At 37.5% G+C, this 21,609-nt stretch overlaps 1 protein-coding gene across 1 annotated transcript in view; it reads right to left on the bottom strand.

Annotated features, from left to right (window-relative positions):
• Window positions 1-563: 563 nt before the first annotated feature.
• HIBCH (3-hydroxyisobutyryl-CoA hydrolase) overlaps window positions 564-21,609 on the bottom strand; it is a 38,053-nt gene continuing 17,007 nt past the window's right edge. The window contains exons 7-14 of the mRNA XM_058027454.1: window positions 20,280-20,358; window positions 15,939-16,084; window positions 15,259-15,345; window positions 14,037-14,095; window positions 13,229-13,310; window positions 8,642-8,761; window positions 7,460-7,493; window positions 564-2,551 (exon numbers count right to left, since the gene is read on the bottom strand). Of these exons, the coding sequence (XP_057883437.1) occupies window positions 2,436-2,551; window positions 7,460-7,493; window positions 8,642-8,761; window positions 13,229-13,310; window positions 14,037-14,095; window positions 15,259-15,345; window positions 15,939-16,084; window positions 20,280-20,358 (723 nt within the window). The 3' untranslated portion in view covers window positions 564-2,435. The remainder of the gene's footprint in view (window positions 2,552-7,459; window positions 7,494-8,641; window positions 8,762-13,228; window positions 13,311-14,036; window positions 14,096-15,258; window positions 15,346-15,938; window positions 16,085-20,279; window positions 20,359-21,609) is intronic.

The raw sequence follows: 21,609 nt of genomic DNA on the forward strand, positions 1-21,609 counted from the left end.
CAGGATGCTGTCCTTATAAATAATGCACTTACCCTTAATAGAAAATAAATCTGTGCAGTGCTACAGTGTGGTAAGAGATGGAGGGAGATAACTCCCCAGAGCTCTGCTGTATGTACATTTAATAGGCACAATACTAATACATTGTAAAAATAAAGACTTCTTCACCAAAATAAATTTATGCTAAGCTGTGCTAGAGTTTTAGAGCCACTGACAGTGGGTTTCCAGCTAAGTTACCTTTGATTCTTTGACTTCATTTTGTGTAATAAAGGCATTCCAGTTTGGGACTGGCATACTCTGCAAAACTGTTTACTTCTATTTAGGAGTTAAAAATACATTTGCTTTATATTTTCTCCAGGAAACAAGATTAATCTGAGTGGGTATGATGTGACTGACTTGATATGCTAATAATGGTTCAAAAAATTAACTGCAGCACAACTTTGTACAGTTGACATTTCCGGACTAAGGCACATCAGTATTCCCAAATAAAACACACTACAATATATTTTTACAATATTTTTTGTGGAAAATATTTTCTTGTGGACCAAATAAAATTCAACTTACCATCTGCTTGTATGCCTTTTATTTGAAAAAAAACACAGGATTGCAAAGATTGGACAGGATCTTGTTACCTTGAGCTTGGGCTAATTCCTGTTCACATGAATTCTGGAAGCATTTGAACATGCAAGTCAAAGTTTATTAACTCAAAAGTATCTTCTTCCTAAGATCTTGTACAATCAGAGGAGCCATGATCCCTGCTCCCTGGGAATTACTGTGGTTTTCATTTAATATAGTTGGCTGAATATTGCTCCTTTTATACAAAAATAATGGAATTATTAAGATAACCAATCTTTAAAAAATAAATTAAAAATAGCAATTGTTTATGAATGTAAAACATATAAAATTTTTAAATAATACAGGGGGAGCACTTCTTATGGGACCAGCTTGAGGTAGAAAGTCTTGTGACACTTTCAGACTTATCTAGAGGTTTTAATGAAATCTCAATTACTCTTGGAACTAAACTCAAGGACAGTCCCATAACAAGTATGTCCACAGTAACATAAACTCACAGCTGAAATTTTAATAATTTTATCTTACGAGACTCTAGTGCCAAAGCAAGGTGCCATTTTTTTTTCATTTAGCTCTCCATTTGCTCACCTCTGATTTTTTGAAAGTCACTTTTGGCAGTTGAATTTCCTGGACTTGGTTTCCAGGCACCAGCTCCTAGAAAGGAAGGAGCCTTAAGCCATTGCAGACCATTGTTGGTCATAAAAACTGCCAATGTTGAAAACTCCACAATGGTTCTGCTGCAGCTCTGACTTTTTCATTCCCCACTGCTGACTATGGCATTTGAACAGAAGTTTTCTTTCTTTCTTCAGAGAGGCCAGAATTTGTACTTGTGACCTGCCTGTAAGTGTAGAAGTAAGCAGGAAGAAACACTGCTATGTGCTCTGATGAAGCATAAAAAAGAAGGTGTAATGTTGAAGAAAGATTAGTAGCTGTCTGCATACAATAGAAAAAATGATTTCCCTCCCACAAATACTTGTATCAAGGGGTTCTGGTTCTGTTGTGTAACTTCATGTCTTATCAGCATCAGAACCCCACCACCTTTAATGCACTGGAAATTGCTGCTTGGTGTTCATAGCAAGGTCTGAGGCACTTGTTTCTTCTCCACTGTAAGACCAAGAAAAACCAGCAATTTTCTGAAATGGTGAAATACTGATTATGCAGTTGAATCAGACATAATGACATTTTAAAAAGTGGGCTATGCAAGCAAAGAGAAGTTTGCTTCAGGCTCTGGCAAGACTATTGCATTTGAAACAATGTTTACATCACACAGCAAGGCTGAAAAATTACAAGTGTTTAATCAATAGAACAATTTCTTGTTCTCAGACTAATAGTATATCAGTCTGAGCTTTTATTTAAAAGGATATTTAACACCATGGATTCTGTCTTGCATTTTCCTTTGTAGCTCTGACTGCATTAAAGGTTTAACCATATTTTGTTTTCATTGTACACAGAAGAATCTGTGGCACAATCCCAATTTACCAGATCAGTGACAAAGCAAAGAACACAAAAGGTCTCTTTACTCTTTGCTTATTAGGTCACCCCTTAAACTGTGCTCTTTTGCCCAAGGGCTCTTCCTAAACTAAGAGTTGATGCAAAAAATTAAATGTTAATCACTCTGTAAAGCAGTAAAAATAACAATTTGCCTTGAAGTGATTTTTCCCATTATTAACCAGAGATACAATTATTTTCTCATTACAGAGAATGTTCCTGAACGCAAAAAAAAAAAAAAAAAAAAAAAAAAAGAAAGAAAGAAAAATAGACTTGTGAATCTCAGCTAGCTAAAAAGTTTTGTCCAAACTGATCACACTGCAGTGAATTTTGGTATCACAGAACTAAGCAGATAGGTAAGATGTCAACAGGTTTGTTCTTTACAGCTTGAGATCATCGTTTCCCAGTGGTTTAAAACAATTGTCCACAAATTCATCGCTGACTTCTTCTAGAGCAGCTGGCTTCCATTTGGGGGACTGGTCCTTGTCAATCAGTACTGCCAGGGGAACAGGGAAACACCAAAGTTACTCATGAACTTCCTCCAATTCCAATTTAAGTGACTTCAGATTGCAGCAAGACAGATCACTGCAGTGATTCCATGGGGGAGACAAATGTGTGTGCTCTGGAGAGGGCAGAGCTCCTGTAACACAGATGTTTCTACTCCAATCAAAGTTCCTGAGTTGTGACCTGCCCAGAGATGTCCCTGTCACAAGGAACAGTGAATCCCTTCAGAGCAGCCCAAGATTTGAAGGAACAGCCCTGAAATGAGTGGTTTAGTCAGACCTGCCACTCGTGGCTGACTTGCACTTCATGGGAGCCTGCAAATGGCACTTCACAGGGCTGCTTTTGGACAAGGCTTTCACACCTCTGTGCAAAATCTGACTCTGGGGAGAGTACAGGAGATGACTCAGTGGTGCTAAGTGCCTAAAGCTAATTTAAACACATCACATTAATAATGAAATAACTCACGAGGAGAGAGTAAAGCAGGGTGTCTTTGTGGGAACTGAGGGTGTTTATTTGTAAATACTGACAGCTGCTGAGGCCTGGGTACATTTAACTGTGACAATCTGTATCACCTCAGTACACAGACTTTATGCTGCAGCCTGGGAAATACAGCACTGGAGATAAAAACCATCACTGAGTGAATCACATGTAAAAGGCTAACAAGAAAATGCCAATTCCCAAAGAACATTTCCTGTGTCACAGGAATGCTGAAGGCATGTCAGCAATGGCTGCATTAGCAAACAGTAAAACAAGAGGGAGTTAATTTGTGTGTAAAAATTACTAGTATTAATGGAATTCCAGGGCATCCTTCCAAGTACCTTTCAGGCTTAAAGAAACCCATAAAGGTGCTACTGAAAATGTGACATTTTTATCATTTAAAGAAGAACAGCTGTAAGAACTGTGGCTCCCAAGGATGTACTGATTACCAATTCCCTTCAGATGAGTGAGATCAGCACCTGATTTGGAGATGCACCTGTGGCCTGGGGCGGGGGCTTCTGACCAATACAGCCCACAGCATATAAGAGAGGATGGGCAGGAAGAGGGGGCACATTTCCAATTTCTTTTCTGAGAGTGGCTTTTATTTGTTTGCTTTTTGATAAAGAGTTTAGAAGAGGCTGGTTCTAAAGGCAGGTGAATTAGGATACTCACAGACATTTCCAAGAATAACAACTATTTTTGGGTAAGTTGCTATGCTTTTCTAAATTAGTTTGTTCTTACTGAGTGAACTAGAAATATCCAAGATGAGGAATGTGTAAGGGGGTGGAATGTTGTGTTCAGTTAAAAGAATACCTACCTAGAGACTGTGCTTATCAAAAAAACAGGCCTTGTGGTCTGCCCACCAACTTGTAGTAAAAACAAATATGACCTGAAAACTTCTCTTTAACTTTTCTGTCTTTAACCAATGGTTGAAAACGGCTAGAAAATACACACAATTCAAATGACAATGGCACTAATTACTATTTCTGTAGCTGAAGATACACAGGCATACATCCCCACAGAGAAAGGCAAATCAGAGCCCTGCACCTATTTACTTGTAAACAGGGAACTAAGGACTCCTTAGAAACAAATTGTAAAAGGTAATCCATTATATGGGAAACTGCAATTCCACTGAAAACAGAATCCATGAGGACAATTCTTTAGAAGAAGAGTCTTGTAAAAGAGTGCTTTTACTGTGATGTTCAACTGGGTAACTTACTGAAAAGCTGTGATCTTGCAGGGTATTTCTGAACACTGAAAACACTGATTGGCTTGGGTGAAAAGATGTAATTATCCCAAATCAACTATGTTTATTCCATTAGAATAAAAATTATCTACAGTTTTTCTTCAATTTTAGTTGAAGTTCACAGTCTAAATGTTATCCACAAGAGTCAACATTGACTAGAGATGGTTTAGAGAGGAAAAAGTGTCCATGTGTTTGTTAGTACAGCTTCCCCTCTGCCATGCTGCACTACGTGCTGCCAGTTCTCCACTCCAGGGTACTGCTGTCTATTCAAGTCCATCTTTTTGTTTGGATCTGTGGCCAGTTTTACTCTGGAGGATAAATTCAATGCTCCTAGCGGTCTCTCTAGTGGAGTCTTTAATCTTGCATGAGTCAAAATATTTATTTTCTAGTAGAACCATGAAAATATTCCCTTTCTGCACTGACTTCTTTACATTTTGTATCTCTCCAGCCTGAGATCAATCATTAAGAAAACAGAAATTCTGAAGACTTCTAAGGTAGGCTAAGAGAATTCATTATGATAAAAGTAACTAAGCACAGACATTAAGGGTTTGATCTTGTGTTTCACCTTTCTAAACCAAAACCCCAAACCTCTATTCAGCAGCAGTGACTTTACCAGACTTCAGGTAGTGCTCTGTTGCCGGGCTTCCTCCAGCACAGTCTAAACTCTGCTATTTCCAAGGCCCTGACATTCTGTTTGCTGCCATAAAATCTCTCAGCTCGTGCAGGGCCCTGGGGTGCCCAGGGTACAGCTCACATCTGCCAGCCCTGCAGGGGAGGTGGCAGAAGCTGCACACAAATATCATCTTTGCAGCATCAGCAAGATGTGGGAGACCTTTACAGCTCCATTTCAAGTGCACATTCCTGCACAAAGAGTTAGGAGGGTGAATTAACAGATATTTGTCCCTGAGATTTGCTGCTGAGATTGTATCCTACCTGGATGTGTTTGAGCACTGACTCCAAAAGTGACCACTTTTCTTAGGCAGTAAGATTTGAAAAACAACTCTTGGCAACTACCCAGACCTATGCATTTCTTAGTTGACATATTGTTCTATTAATCAAGGTGAAAAATTGATACCTAATGTGTTCCAAGTCCACAATTACCATTTTATAGGTAAATGCTGATGAAATATGATCCATGTGTTTTACAGTTTAGGAGTTTTGGCTTTTCTTTATGATTCTTGTGATTGGAGTGATTAAACAGGGAAGACTGCCACAGCAGATTTTCAGGTTGAAAGAAAACTGGCTAAAAATAAAAAAGAAATTTTGACCTCAGGTCAAAGCAGGTTTAAAAAGCTTTAAAACTACTCCCTAGAAAGCCTTTTAAAATTATGGTTTGAAGCAGATGAAAGGTATTAGTAAAACCTGACCTGTGGCCATTGGCTGCCGAGAAACATTCTTCAACTAAAATCTGATTGTTGTAACTCAACTTCTGTTGATGGTAGATCTTTTTGTGGTACAGAGGGGTCAAGAACTGGCTCTTAAATGCTTGTAATGTAAGGCTTTAGGAAAGAGAAAGCTGATACCTAACACTTTTATTAATTTTATTCACAATGGTTGGTCCTGTGAGGTACTTAATAATCTCCCTTCCTGTTAAAAAGGATGCTCAACACATTGATGGATAATGATTTTTATGGAATTAGACCAAACTACAAAAGTGATCTTGAGTCAGATTCTACACTCCTCTGCAACAAGAGAAACAATGCTAAGAGTGAAAATCTGAGAACAAGATCTATGCAGTAAGCAGAGAACAAAAGTGCTTCAGGAACAAATTATCATTATGAGCAATCCCCTCAGTGCAGTTAGATCTTTGATGGGTTTGTTTTTTTCCTTCTCCTGATATAGTTAAACTTTTGCTACATCATCCTGTAGAAAAGAGAAGTTTCCCAGCTGCTGTTCTTGCAGCCTCTCTCTTTACAAGCAGTCTGTGCATTTCCTGGCCATACTGACAAGGGATTTGCCTTTGTACTGTACTGCAGTCCCAGATGGTTTCCTGACCTTGTGCCTTGCAAGGAGAAATTCAGTTTGTGTTCCTCTGACTCTCAGACCTGGAGTTTGTCACTTCCTGAATAACTACATTTCAGCAGCTTATTTGCTGATGTAGAATATATCCCAGGAACAGTATTTTTAGGGTACCCTTGTCCCCATTACCAACATAATGAAAACCATTTCTCAACATGTGTGGTAAATTCTTCAAAGGAGTGTCTGCTAATGAGTGCTAAAGACTAATTAATTAAAGTCAGAAACTTTCCCCATGCTGTATGAATAAATTTTGCATCTCTCACCCCAGGCTATCTTTAGTACAGTGTTACTAATAGCAGCCATTCTAACTAATATCCATTCCTCAAGTGGAATTCAAGCTGCTTTATAAAGACAGATATAAAACAATGAGGAGGAGGTGATAATACTTGAGGATGTAACATGTGTGAATTAAAAGTCCAACCAAAAGTTATCCATCCCAATGCCTTGTACTGTAAGCTCCTTGGAAAAAGCCTGTGCTGTATTTCATCTCGTGATGAACAGTACATAAATAATTGCTACAGCTCCCAACAGATGTGACTTTGGGTTTGAAAAACTGCACAGTGAATCAGCAATAGGATCAAGGACAGGCTTCAAGTCTGTCCCATGGATGAATTTGCTGAGCCACTGCTCTGCTTTTACCTCTACCTCTCTTGACCAATGGTTAAAATGCTGAATTAGTTTTTGTTAAGTTTACATATAATTGTTTAGTAGTAAGACACTTCCATTCAGAGATATTTTGGACAGGAGGGAAAGTAAATCTTTGTTCTAACAGTTTTCTATACAAACAGTTGTTTTTGATTTTGAGTCTCAAAGCATTGTGTAGCTGGCTGAACCAGCTCTGTGGCAACATTAAACCTGGACACAAGTGATGCATGGAGCTACTCACTAATGTCAATGTTAAAGGTGAAAGAAATGGTGCAACCAGGTGGATAAACAACGTTAGGGAACTGAGATTGCACAAAGGAAACAACACTGCTCTTGTGCTTTGGAACAATAACAAATTTTGGCCACACAGAAGTCCAATAAGCAAAACCTATGGAAAGCTGGAAGTTTTTCTGGGCTGTTGCTGCATGCACTTGTAGTAATTTCCAAAGAAGCACCACAATTGTGAATGTGTGTGCTATCAGCTTGAGGAGTGTTTCTGGTGTGGGAACTTACCTGCTCGAACCCCTTCATAGAAGTCATGGCCCTTCTGAAAGATTATAAAAAAGAAAGCTGTAACATGACAGGTTCTATTTATCCCATCTTTCCCTATCCTTTCTGCTTGAAATGCAAGTTCTCAAGATTCAGTGAAATCCCACTTGTACTGTTCTTTTCTAGGCCTACTTTGTCTTTACTTATTAAAGAGCTGTGTATCTTCTTGCTTAAATGCAGCCACATCTCTTAAAATCAGTCTGCTGACCTGTAGCTGTGTCACAGTCAAGTTTTCTTGTGTAACACCTCAGATCCTTTTCTAAAGAGGTTCACATAATGAGGCTAAGGTGTGTAGTACCAGAAATTCTTTTGAGAAAGGCCAGTCTTCAGGAATTGTGATGTATTCTGCCTATGTGGAACACTTTACAGGGAAATGGAATCCTGTAAACATCCAATTCTTTTTTAAAGAAGCGTAATGTAACACTTAAATCCCTAAGCATGCTTCATTAGTAATGGAGCAACAATCTTAGTTTTAGTCAGGCATTAGAACATCAGGATTAGACAGATTTTCACTTCTTTAAGTACTTACTTTGACTGTCACAAATAATTTAATTGGACACATAAAAGCCTTATTTTAAAATGTGCCAAAACTAATATAATAAGGATGCCATGGCAAACCCTGTAAGGCATTTTTTCAGGTAATTCAGTTAGCAGCTCTGTTCCACTGCAAGGATCACTTTCTCATATGCTATCCAAGTCCTCAGCACTTAGTACAAATAGCACTAAAATCTCTTGCTGTGATAAATTTTTCATAGACAACACTCTTCAAAGGCAGTGATAAACAACTATTTGCACCCTGCTGCTGGGAACTGTGGCACTGAGGGCTAAGTAATTTGAAGAGAAAACCTGTTCAAGAACACCAGTTTTAAAATTACAATCCAAATATGAAAATATCTATATATTAATGCTTCATGTTTTTTAACTGAAGTCTTCTACACTCCCACCTGGCCATCATTAATGTAGTGTCCTTTGCATTCCATATAATAACATGAATCAAAAAACTGACAGCCTCACCAACACACCAAGATAATATTGAAAATTAAAACCTATAAACTCTTGATGAAATCTACATAAAATTTTTAGTCTCTGATAAACCCTTTTCCCCCCTGTGGCTGGGAAGGAACAAGGGGCTCAGCTGTTGCTCACCATGCATGCCTGGCTCAGTCTGTATTCCATCCGGAGCACCTCCTGCAAGCTCATGGAACTTCCTTCTCTCAGCTGTCTGAGAGTCAGCTTTAAAGACGTGGGTGACATCTTGTTAATAGTCTGGGGAAGACAGTAACATTGTTTTTATTTTCTTCAATTTGGACACTTTTTGAGAGTCTCTTTCGTGCATTTTAAACTTTGTGAAGTAAATGATGGCTCTCTTGTCCCTGAGCTCCCTCTGTGACACCTATTCCTCCTGCTCCCTCCCACCAAGCTGTCACATTAAATGAACTTTCCTGCATAAGCTTTGATCAGCAAGATCTCTGGGATGTGTGCCATCACTTGTGGAAAACCTAGAACTCCTAAGGTCCCATCATTTGAGATAAAATTACTACTAGCCAGAGAAATTACTGTAGTTTGAAAGACCTTTTCAAGGAGAATCCTTTGATAAGTGAAGGCAAGTGTTACAAGCAATTATACTTTGGTTTTGAATATCATATATATATTTAGTGTGAATTACTCCCAGATTTATTAGGTGTAGGTGATATTAGTATTGCTTAGCATGTAAGTTTTAGTTGGTACAACACAGTAGTAAGGTATAATAGAGAGGTTGGCAACCAACTTTAAGTCATTGCTTCACCATCATTGGCAAAGACCAAACGATATGCAAAGAAGAAATCTGTGGAAAAAAATGTTAGAATAAACCAAACATATTTATCCAGGTTTCTTGTATAGGATTAACAGATACTGAAGTAGTTCAGCCTTAAATTACTCTGCTGATAAGAAGCTTGGAGGTCTTGCCTTTTTTTTGACTGAACACAGGCTATAAATATTGTGCCACAGACAGGATTCTTGTAAAGCACACAAACAAATGCTGTAAATCTGGCTCTCAGGAGTGTCCTTTGGTGAACTGCACACCAGTAAACAGCAGGGGAAAGTGGGGAGAAAGACAAAAATCCTAGTTAAGAGAAAAGAACTGAGCTTTAAAGCTTCATGGGGTTATGGGGAAAAGGAGCTGAATCTTATTGTTGCTTATCACTGTTTTCTTACTCTAAACACAACCCTCCCTTCTCTGTAAAGCCAAATAAAAGATATGTATCATTCATGGTACAACAGACACTTCCTGATAATTAGGACATTTTCATCACTATTAAAAAGCAGCAGATGGTATGATGTGCCTCTTTACATTATTTTCATTGCAGACATTAGGCTCCTTACCACAGCCAGAAATGGCAGGTTTCCAGTCATCAGCAGCAACATTTTTTTTCTAGCTCCCAATTACTCTTCATCCCTCCAGACACCAGCTGATACAGCACTGACCCATTTTGCCTAGTTAAGCTGGAAAACATGTGATTGCTACACAAGCAGGAGTGTGTGGAATTGTGCCTTCAAAGCACTGGCTCTGTCGTTCTGTGATCACTGTGCTTGAGAGAGGCTGGCAAAGAATGAGCCAACACTGGCTCCAAGTGCCAACAGTTCCTCAGTTCTGGTCAAGCTCTCCAACAATGAGAGACTCAGCAGATTAAGAGATCTGCTGTACCTCCAACTACATCACTGTGTAGATTCTAGATGGGTGGCAGCTTTTAACTTTGACCCCTTATTTGCTGCATGATGCTCTTGCTGGCCTCGTCTTTGAGCTGGACCTTTCCTCCTCTCAGTTCCACATTCTGTCATTTAGATTAGGAAGTCTTTGCTCAGACCAGGTTAAATGCCATGCATGGTATGGCCAGATGGCTCCAGAGGTGAAATGGTCATGGCAAGCTCTGGTCAAAGCAAGCACTGGAATGGGGAAGATCTGCAAACAGCACTTAAGGCAGCTGCTAGATGCACTAGACTGGTTATCTTGGCATATCAATGAGGCTGAAGGTGGAGGAGGTACTGACAGAAATCAAGCTGGAGGAAGAGGAACACGGCAGGAAAATGGGTAGGTGTAATTGCAGAAAAATGAGTCACCAGTGTAGCTATAAATACATTCCCTGTACAAAGAGGAGGGGATTGGTGCTAGGGAACAAGCCTAAAAAGAGACAGGATAGGCTGGAGTGGGGAGTACTAAAATGCAAAGAAGTCTTCATAGTGGTATTTGACATCTATTCCAGTATCTTTCAAACCATCTTGATTTTGACACAATGATCCCAAAAGCTCTAAGCTGAATTTGCAGTAGACTGAACACCAACAAAATGCTAACAGAAGGTGACTGAATTAAGTGGCACTGACACAGCAGATTCCCTTACAAGCATAAAAGTGGGAATAGTGACTTTCCTTCACTAAAAACCCCAAAACCTCACAGAGGTCCATGACTCCCCTTGCAATAGATAAAGACATCTATCACTTACTTATGTGAAAACCAAGTCAAGTATCTGATGCCTTTCAGGTTAAGACCTTGCATTTACTTCCTCCCACTAGAAATGGCACACCTGCCCCTCAGACTAAAGCTTTTTGGCTCATGTAAAGCCTGAAAACAAACTAGCACTACAAAGTTAAAGGTTTGAAAACTACTGAGTTCTAAGTGTAAATTCTCTAGCTTTCTACCTGTTGGTAGCTGGGTTCAAAGTGTGATGCAAATCACTAATTTTGGTTCAAAGTGTGATGCAAATCACAAATCATTCTCAAGTAGAATTTTAACAACTTTATATTCTTCTTCACACAATATTTCAGTATCAGGTATGTGACAGCCTGCCAAGCAGGCATGTTTTGAAAGTAAAAAGCAGGAGTACTGTAGGTCAATGAGAACAGGGTACTTGGGATAGCATGGCTCACAGCATAATTGGATTATTGTGGAACTAGGAGTTCCATTTTATTAACCTTGTTGATCCAAGGTACAAGGTGGGTGCACCAAGGGGGACCTCCAAATTAGGATATTTGTATTAAAATTTCAGGGCTTATTCCATAGGCTTGCTTATACATATAATAAATACAAGAACAAACAAGGAGGATAGCCATAGATATTGCTGTTACTGAATCAGCTGATATGATATTTATCAGGTGGATTTGCTGTTGTTCCTGGACACTAAAGTGAAACCTTGGTTTCACAACCTTGCCCAATCCTACTGCTTAGCACAGCATGTCTGCTGTCAGAAACTCCTCTGAAATTTAAGTATTTGTTCACACTAAGTCTTGCATCTGCTAGAAAATGTGGGATTTGTTTCATGGGGCTTTTCCCACGAATTTCTGCATGGACTGAAGCAAGTCATACCAGCACAGTCTTATCTCATGAACAGAACAGACAATTGTTCTGAAACTCTGGTCAACTCCAAGGACATTTATTTGTGAACCACATGAAAGAAAAAAGTTGTTATAAAGTCCTATTAAAGACATATGAGAACTGAAGAAGCAACAAAATAGCCCTGGTTGTTGTTGTTGTTGTTTGGGAATTTAAGAAATCAGTTACACAGAATCCTAACTTTGAAGTAGATGACCCAATTTAGTCATCAATAGATAACTTAAGTTTTAAGCTCTGAATTAAAACTCTTAAAGAAATGTACTATCATAATAACGAAAAAGAACAAATAATTCTTTGTTGTTTTCAACACCCACTGAACCTAATCAATATAATATGAACAGATAACATTTTTATTCTGGTACCAATTCATTTGATTGCTTTATCTGATGAAATTTGTAGTAGTAGGAGAAAAAAACAGCTTTCCCTTGTATTCAATTTTGCTATTATAAGACATATGCTAAACTTCTTGCAGTGTACTAGATGTACTGGTTGGCACAAAAATAGTCTTAGAACTTCCTTTCTCACAAACTGTTTGATAGTTCCAGTGACAATGTGTTACATTTTGAATTAATTTTTTTAAAGTGACAGGGTGCCTAATGTGAATACTACCTTATAAAATTCCTTCTGCTCATATCAAAGTCAGAGATGATGGATGTTTTATTTTACTATGAAAGGAGGATTTCTTCTGTGAGCTGTAACTAAAGTTAAAACAACCCTTTTGCTGGAGGAATACTTCAGTTCTGTCCAACTGGAATATTTCACTAGCTCCATACAAAACTTTTACAAGTCATCTGAACAAAGATATTTCAAAGGAAAAAAAGAAAATATACACATTATTTATACATTAATATAAGTTGCTTCTTGCCCTTGAGGCTGAAGTAGGAATTATGTGTGTAGCACTGCTGCATGTTTTTTAAGTAGTGACTACATCCAACACTCAGAAATGCATAAGAAAGATCAAAAAATACTTTGTGATTATAAATTTCTTTTGCTGTTTATCCAAATGAGATATCTGGAATGGAAGAAAACCAACAACACTGTTCTGGCACTGTTTTATTCCAAGCCTTGGCAATATAATGAGAAGCTATAAAGGGAACACTTGCTCCCAACAGCCCCCTGACTGTGGGGAGGGGAAAAGATAAATTACAATTTTATACACCACATGATGGTGCTCACATTGTGTGATCTTAGAGGAATACCCTTGTCTGAGTAGAACTACTGAGAATCCCTCAGGACTGTGAGTGAGAACCTGAGGCTCTCAGTCCAAAGCCCTATAGGGTAACTAAAATCTGCCCTATGATAAGAAAAAAAGGGTAAAACCATAAAACCAGACTTAAAATCTCTAACAGAAATGACATAGACTTTACCTCTAGCTGCTTCATGGCAAAAGGAGAACCATCTTGCTTTAACTTTTTAACAATTTCTTCCATACTATTTGCTGAAAAAAGACTAGAAGAAAAATCAGTTAACAAGCTGCTTCAGTTTCTGTTTTACCTTTGAAGGGATGTTAGAAACAGAGCATAATCAGCTGATATGGCTTTTCTTAGCAATGTCTTCCATGTTGCCCAGTTTCAAGTAATTCAGGCATCTCCTTTTCCTTTACAAATCTCTAGTATTTCAATAAAACTTACTAAGAAACTCTGGTATTTATTTACAAACTTCAATTACTACCATCAGTCTTAGCTGTGCTTTTATAACACAGTAAATCTTTAGCTATCAGCTCCATTCTGCTGGTTTGCTGTCAGCATCTTTTATCTCTAAATGTAGTTACTGCCATCCTTCTTGCAGAGATTTAGCTCTTTCTTATCACTCTCATTTATTTCTCCTTTCCTTAAGTTCCAAGCTATCATTGGCCTTTACCCAATGAGCACTGTAAATGTGTCAGGTTACATTTCCTGTGCAATGGAACAGTTACTCTCACAAATTCCCATCCAATATCTACAGAAAATGTTCATTTCAATGTGCCACTGGCTATGAATCAGGTTACTTTGCCCAAGTATTTAATGTACTGATGGGTGAAATGTTTAATTAGCTCCAGATAAAGCTCCCTAAAGACAAAATGCTATTTAAACTTGGAGGTGATTTCTCTCACCTTATCTGTGAAATAAAGTAACTAGATTTAACTTCATGTTCTCTACACACAAGAATAAAAGAATTTGAAAAATTACTGAATACCTGTTAATCTTCTCCATATGTTCATCAAGTGAAAACTCCTTTTCTTGATCAATTGTGCACTATTTAAAAAGCAAATACGTATTTTACTTGGTTATTTTAGAATGAAAAGTATATCAGTACAAAAAATTTCAGTGACTTGTGTTCCAGAAATATTGTATCATAAATGAACACCTAATGTTCATAAGACAGTGCAATTTTTAACGAATTAAAATTTTGCAGTGTGTATATATGAACTGGGCACTATCCTGTGAATGTTAAATATGTTGCCTCATACTGCAGTGCTTTGTCTGAGCTACAATGGATGCACATTTGTCAGGGTGGTTATCTTGTACACAAGTAATTCTGATTATTCTATCAAAACACTTCTGTGCAATGCACAGAAGAAATTCAGTGCAGATAAATCTACTCAAGAATCAGAGATCGTTTTCAAAAACAACCTTTCGTTTTCTTTAAAAATATACAGGCCTATGTTTAGGCTTTTTTAATGACCAAGGGAAAAAAGGCATTTCCCTTCCTTCTCTTTTCTGTATCATTTAACAAAATTTTATTTAGACATACAAAGTGTGTGATAGATCCATTGGCCTTCTGTGGGAAGGCTGTCAAATGTTTCACATCTTCTGGCATTAAGGGGTTTGGGACATAAGCAGATGTTCAGGAACAGCAGCTGAAGCTGAAAAGGTTCCCTGGCATTTCAGCTCTGATAACTAAAAATACAGTTTCCTTTTCCATTCAGTGTAGTCTTGTAAAGCAGGATACTGCAACATATAATCACTCCTATTGCACATCATTCTGTTTTGTCAAAATAATCAGTGCTATGATGTAAATTAGCTTATCCCATTTATTTTTCCAATTAATCTTATTTATGAACTTAGTAATTACTAAACAGAAATAACAAGAGTAGACACAGCTCATTTTAAAGCTGAACAACAGCAGAGTAATTGACTGAGTAACACTGAATACTGGTTTGACTCTAAAGGTTTCTTTTGAAAGAGAACTGCAATGCACATCAAAAGAGTTAAAATAGCCACTGATTGGGAAGGCAAAACCTTTTATTTTCATGCCCATTGTTACATGGGGCCAACACAAGTATTATGGAGAGAGTGCAATGAGTTTGCAAACTCATTCTTTTCAAACATAGAAAAAGATAATCAGTAACATGGATAAAAAAATAATATCTACATTTATTTAACAATTTTGCTTGATTTCAGTAATTTCAGATTACCTTCATGTGGTAAGAGTTCAATAAATCTGCAATTTTTTCTTTTGAAGGAGATTTCAGTGCTATCAGGTCTTTCTCCAAGGCAGGTAGCTGTTAAAAATAAGATTTAATTACAAGTAAGTAAAACAAAACACACTGCTTGGGTTATTACTGTGGTAATAGTAGGATATACATATATAAACTCTCCCTCATCCTCCCCAACTTTCTGACAGACCCTAAAGAAGCACAAAGCAAACAACACAAGGAGACAGAGTTCATGTGTCAGTGTTGAACTACCCCAACTTAATTATGTCTGCAGTGACCAGCAAAGAACTCCATTTTAATGGAGTGTCACCTTCACAGCAAACTTTGCAGTTGTATAAACCTCTAGTTTCATACACTGCTGTTTAAACTGCACAATTTTTTAAGCAGCTCCATTCTGCTGAGTAGCTCATGCCCTTCCAAGAGTGGAATTGTAAAAACAGCACCATTTGCTCCTTCCTTCAAGCAAAGCTGTCACCAGCTGGCAAGTGTTAGAAGGACAGCTTGAGAGTGTCCCACCATGCCTGTTTGCAGGGCACAGGCAGCTGATGGGAGTGCACCTCTGCAGACAGGGGTGTTGGTACCAGGTGCTGGGGTGCAAAAACCCCAAAGCTCTCATGTGGCTGTGGGCTGTGCCCTGGCCAGCACTGCTGGCACCTTACCTTTTCAGATTCCACAAAATGTGTAGCAATGCCAGCCTTTAGCACATCTCTTCCTTTCAGCCTGCAGCCTGTCAGTGCGAGGTAATAGCCAATCTTTCCTGAGAGCCTTGGCAGGAAATATCCTCCACCTACATCAGGGAAAAGGCCTGAAATAAACAACACAAAACAAAAGTGAAGGGAGATCTTGTACTAATCATCACTAGCAGCAATTTTTTCTTGTCTCGTTTTCATCTTCCTTACATAGGCACAGCAACCTTGTCCAAATTTCTCCTTGACTTGGCTTGACATTTCTGGCATCAAAATCCTTCCTAAAAGCAAACTCTTGAACACTTTCCAAACTTCATCTCTTCCACTGGCACATACTTCACAAACATATACCAAAGAAGAATATTTATTCTATTTGCCAACAACTTGAGACAATTTTAGGTGCTTGAAATATCAAGTGTGTTCTCAGCAAGGAAATAGAAGTGACCCAAAGAATTGTGAAATAATTTGTGCAAGCTCAAACTGCATGCTGCTTTTTCAATGAAATATTTTATTATGATCAAAATATTAAACACTGATTAAGTGCCTCTTGCACAGCTTAGTTTGAACAAATTTTGGGGCTAAGAATTCAATAATAGATTGACAATATTGATAGGGTCTTCCTGAAGGTGGAGGCACAAGATGCTGACTTAGTACTTGGCTCTTTGACAGGATTGTGACTAAGCTAATTTTAAAAAATAATATTAAACTCTCCAGTTTAGTAACACTCTTATATACTTTTTTAAAATCTACAGATTAGGGTAATTTTTTTAAAGAATTTAAAGCTGTGACTAGAATTCTAAATAATTTTAAAAGTTGCATTGGAAAGTATCTACCTTCTGCTATATAAATTGCTCACAAAAATAAATTTAGACATATTTTTAAACGTACTTAAACTTGAAAAAAGTTTAGTTTAGCTATTGATTTCAGTATTGAGATTGGTTTCAGTATTTAGTCTTGGTTTCAGAAATCTGAATGCATAAAAGCAGGGTCCAGTTACTACCTTGAAATCATGCCAATGGTGCATTCATGAAACTGTAGTCTTCTGAAGAAATTAAAGGTGTGGTGGACTTAGTTTTTTTTTGCATTTCAGAGAATGAATCAAATGACTCATGAAAACACATAAAACAGAATACAAATGAGCAATAAGAAGCTTGTAAGGCTGTTGCCAAAGAGATATTAACTGGGAAAATTCAGATGTACCTAAGGAGTTTAAATGGGGTTCTGATAGAAGATGGTAATTTTTCACTTACATGTAATTGCTTTTGTTCACAACAGTCAATGTATGTATTATAGAAAGACCCTGTTCCAAGTATTTTGAGACATGGGGAATTAGTGGTCCCTGAACAGTTCTCCCTCCTGGAAGCAACAAGGGGAGGTTTCTTTCAGACAGCTGCTCTTCAGTGTTTCCCAGTTAACAATCTGAATATCTAACCCATCTCAGCTTTTTTACTCTGGTTCCCTCCTGGTTTTCTTTTTGTTCTGCTGCTTCTACTACATCAAAAGGTTGGGTTTAGGAGTCACTGCCTATCAGTTACAGCTGTAGTGTTCTATTCCCACTGCTGTGTCTGCTGTCATTAATTGATTTATCCCTCATCTCCCAGGCCACTGAGACATACAACTCTTCTGAAATGCTGAATGCCTTGCTGATACCCTTTAAAAGCCCTAAGCTGTATTAACTCCAATTCATCACTTACCTTTTTTTATCTGTACTCACATTCTCAAATAGTCTATTCTACATTTTACCTTCTCAGCTTGAGCTATCACAACAGTGATGCCAAGACTTCTATTTAGTTTTATGTTTCTATTCATCTGTCTCCCCTTGGATATCCTTCTACTGCAATAAAAAAACCAAATCCAACCTCATTTAAAAGCAAAACCTATCTTAAAAATGCCCTCTAAAGCAAAAAGGCAATTACATTATTCTCTCCATCCACCAGAACAACAATAGCAACAATATTTTTTTCTTTCTGCTATCCTTCAAATAATACTGATGGTGGACTACTGCTTCCCCCACACTCCAGCACATTTCCAGAGGAAAAACATCTCTCTACTGGGATCCATAGTGTCCTTCCACTTGGCCATACACAGGAAATCAGTTCTAAATAAACTGTGAAGTTGATTAGCCTTAAGTAGCTTTAGAGGCAAATAAACCTAAATTGAATGAAGGTTTCTTTAATTAAGGAATTTACAAACAGGATTATTGAAGGTCTACCTAATCCACTTTAAACTTACTTGGTTGCATAGTCTGCTATAGCTTCTACTGTATCCTTTTCAATGTTCCTGTCTTCCTTTTCCTCTTATAATTTTACTCCTGTTGTCCATGTTCCACATATTGCTCTTCTCTCAGTAAAACTTCACATGCTTCTCTTTGCTGCTGAGGTTCTCTTAATGTATTCCATACCTGATTTTTGGGTTTTTTTGTTAGCATTTAGCAATCATTTTTCAATTAGTGAAGTTAGAGAAGAGCTGCTGGGCTGCCCAGGCCATGAGCCTGTGCCTGTACTGCTGACTTGCAGTCTGCTCTCACACAGATGGAACAGGCTCTGCTGTAGTCCCAAAGGTGCAACTCTGCATTTCCCAGGCAGGAGAAAGGCAGTGCTGCTACATTCTTATCTTGTCTGGCAGAGAGGGTTGGGAATTTATTAGTACTGACTTCTAGAAAGCTAAAAACTTAGCAGGGATATGCAAGGAAGTATCCATTATAAGTGTAACCTCACCCCAAAGCCCATACCTTATACTTCCATCCTTTGTTCTCCCCACCAGGTTTTCTACACCTCCCTACTTCTGCGCTGCTTTCCAGGGCTTTATCTTATCTATGGCAAACTCCTACAGTCTAGAACAGCCTTTTCTTTCGATTTGCTAAGTGGCATATTTATCTATATCCCTTTATTTATGGTGCTGTACAAATGCAGAATAATTGTGTGAAAACAGAGCAGCTGGATGAATGCTTTGTTTTCATTTCACAGCAAAGGTGTCATGCCTACTGAAATAAATGAACACATGAAAAAAACAATACAGTATCTAGAGAGCCAGATATTTTAAACATACCCCACAGAGATCAAAACAGCTAAGCCTTTAAATCCAAACAGATTTCAGTGGTTTTACTTCTAAGTGATCCTAAAAGGGGTTTAATTACTTTATTTCCTAAGCAAGTTCTAAGCTTTTCCTTCACGTCTTCACAGCCTATTTTTGTTTAAATAAGTCCTTGTCAACACAATAAATCTGTGTAAAGTACATAGTTCTTGTTAATATAAAACTACTCATATCTTTCCCTTTGAAGAAGAAAGGGAAGGTGCTTTTATTATTACAATAATTTCATACACCAATGAACCTCTGTTTAGTTAAAAAAAATACAAATTGTTAAGATCAAAAGGTTTTCATATACATCAACTGATTATTAACTTCAGAGCTTAGAAAACTCATGTTGTATTAAAGCTTAAGTTTAGCTTACTAAGCTTTTCTTCAGCAATAAAACAATACTTGGAGGGCTGAAGTAGTTTTTGGTTTTTTCATCCCAACTTTACCTGTTCAGAAAAATTACATTACATTTATCAGCTAGCAGGAATTGCTCTCATATTTCTCTCAGGAATTAAAATGGTAACGAGCTTGCTTGCATTTGGGTGGTTTATTATGCTTTATTGTGTTTGACAGCTGCATCAGGAGAGTTTCCTTTAATCTGACTCATTTTTCTTGAGCCATACCTGCATCTTTATGTAGCTCTGGGATACATTTATTTTTTGAAAGAAATTTTGTCAGAATTGACAAAGAAACTGTAGGATCAAACATCAGAAAACACAAGGTACATGTTGCTGTTTAAAACAAAAAAAAAAGGTGACACTGAAGACACTGTGATCTTACCTAAGCACAATCTCTGCACAGTTGTAATGGGTCTACATTAATAATCTACAAGAAAAGCTGGAATTCCAAAATCTGTTTCTATGAAATTGCAGAGCAGCTTGTGGTACACCCAGTTTGACTCATACTGAGTTCCTAAAGTAAAGCTGGTGTACCTGCACTGGGAGCTTCAGACTTATCTGCCCCCATCTGTAGCAAGACTTTAGTTCTTTTTAAAAAATGGTTTTATCCTGCCAGCCTTTGTGTCAGTCTACACAGTTAAGAGGCTCAATGATCAACTCCCAGAACACAGAGAAGTTTCTGGTAATTTAGCAGAAAATACTTTCCATGTATGGTCATCTCCAATTCCCTGTTAAAATTCCTTCCCTACCATCAAAGCATTCAAAGACATTTCACCCTGATGACACCCTGATGAAGCTCTAAACATGTTAACATGTGATAATTTCTTAAAACACTTACCTATTGCTGTTTCTGGCATGGCAAAAACAGTCTTTTCTGTAGCAACTCGAAAATGTCCATGGACTGAGACACCAACTCCCTACACAGGTAAAGGACACAGTTATAAAATTACTGGTAAAAATAATCATAACCACAATGATGGTAATGATTAATCATAAAAATAACCATAAAAATAATAATTCTATGTAGCATACCTCTTGCTTTGCTTTACAATTTAAATAATACTAGATTTACCATGTGCAGCCCAACAAAATATTAAAAGGCCTTTTATGGTTCAAACACTAATCATATTATCTTCATCATTTGGCTGAAATAGCTTTTTCTGTGCCTTGAAAGATGGGTGAGTCATACAGAGAATAACTTCAAAAAGCCATGAGTGACTCTGTTATTTCCACTGGACTACTAAGGGAGTTGACATCCTTTTGCTAATGTTACTCCATCTAAAATTTTTGCACCTACTTCAAATCACCACCAAAAAAACCCAATACTTTTGAAAAATACATAAATTTCACAAAGTTGTCGTCCTAATACTTTCAAAATAATTAATAATTAACTATTCTTCTAATGTGATAATTACCTACATTATAAACATAGAAATATTTCAAGCAGAAAAAGCCTTCAGCATTATTGATTCAAATTCAAAATCCATGGTTAGAAACTAATTTTTTATACTGGGCTGGCGTGCTCACCAAGTCAGTAACAGAACTCACATTTCTGAGTATCTAGCACAATTCTCTAGCAGCCTGTCATGATGAAACCCTTCCCTCAAAAGCAGAAGAGTTTCTGGTGTTGTCTATGCCATATTTTTGGATTTAGGTAGTAAGCAGCAGCAAGTCCCAAATTAAAAAAAAATCATTTTGCATAAAATAAATTTAATTTAGATAAATCTGCAAGAGGCAGACTGATAAATAAAATATTCAATGTAATCTAAGAATGATTAGATTATAGAGTACAACCACAACATACATATTGAGGTCTCAATTCTCAAAGGTTACCTACATTATTCTTGTCAATAGAAATGTGTGTTTGATCCTATCTGGAGACAAGACCCTCTGCTGAATAATTCACAAGTAGTTACTTCACACAAATATTCTCTCTTTCATCCTTTCCACCATTTCAGTTTAATTCCCTTCCTCACTGTTAATTTTCCCTTTACTCAGACCTTCCAGCCATCCATGTTTCATGTTAAAACTAAAATATCTTAAAAATCATTGGCCAAAATAAGCCAGTGTCTGATGAGGATATAATACATTTTAAATAAAAATTTTAATTGTTCAAATACTAGAAAAAGGGCACTTGACCCAACTAAGGCTATTAGTCTTCACAAATA

This window comes from Melospiza georgiana, chromosome 7 (genome assembly GCF_028018845.1).
Source record: "Melospiza georgiana isolate bMelGeo1 chromosome 7, bMelGeo1.pri, whole genome shotgun sequence".
NCBI classification, from domain to species: domain Eukaryota; kingdom Metazoa; phylum Chordata; class Aves; order Passeriformes; family Passerellidae; genus Melospiza; species Melospiza georgiana.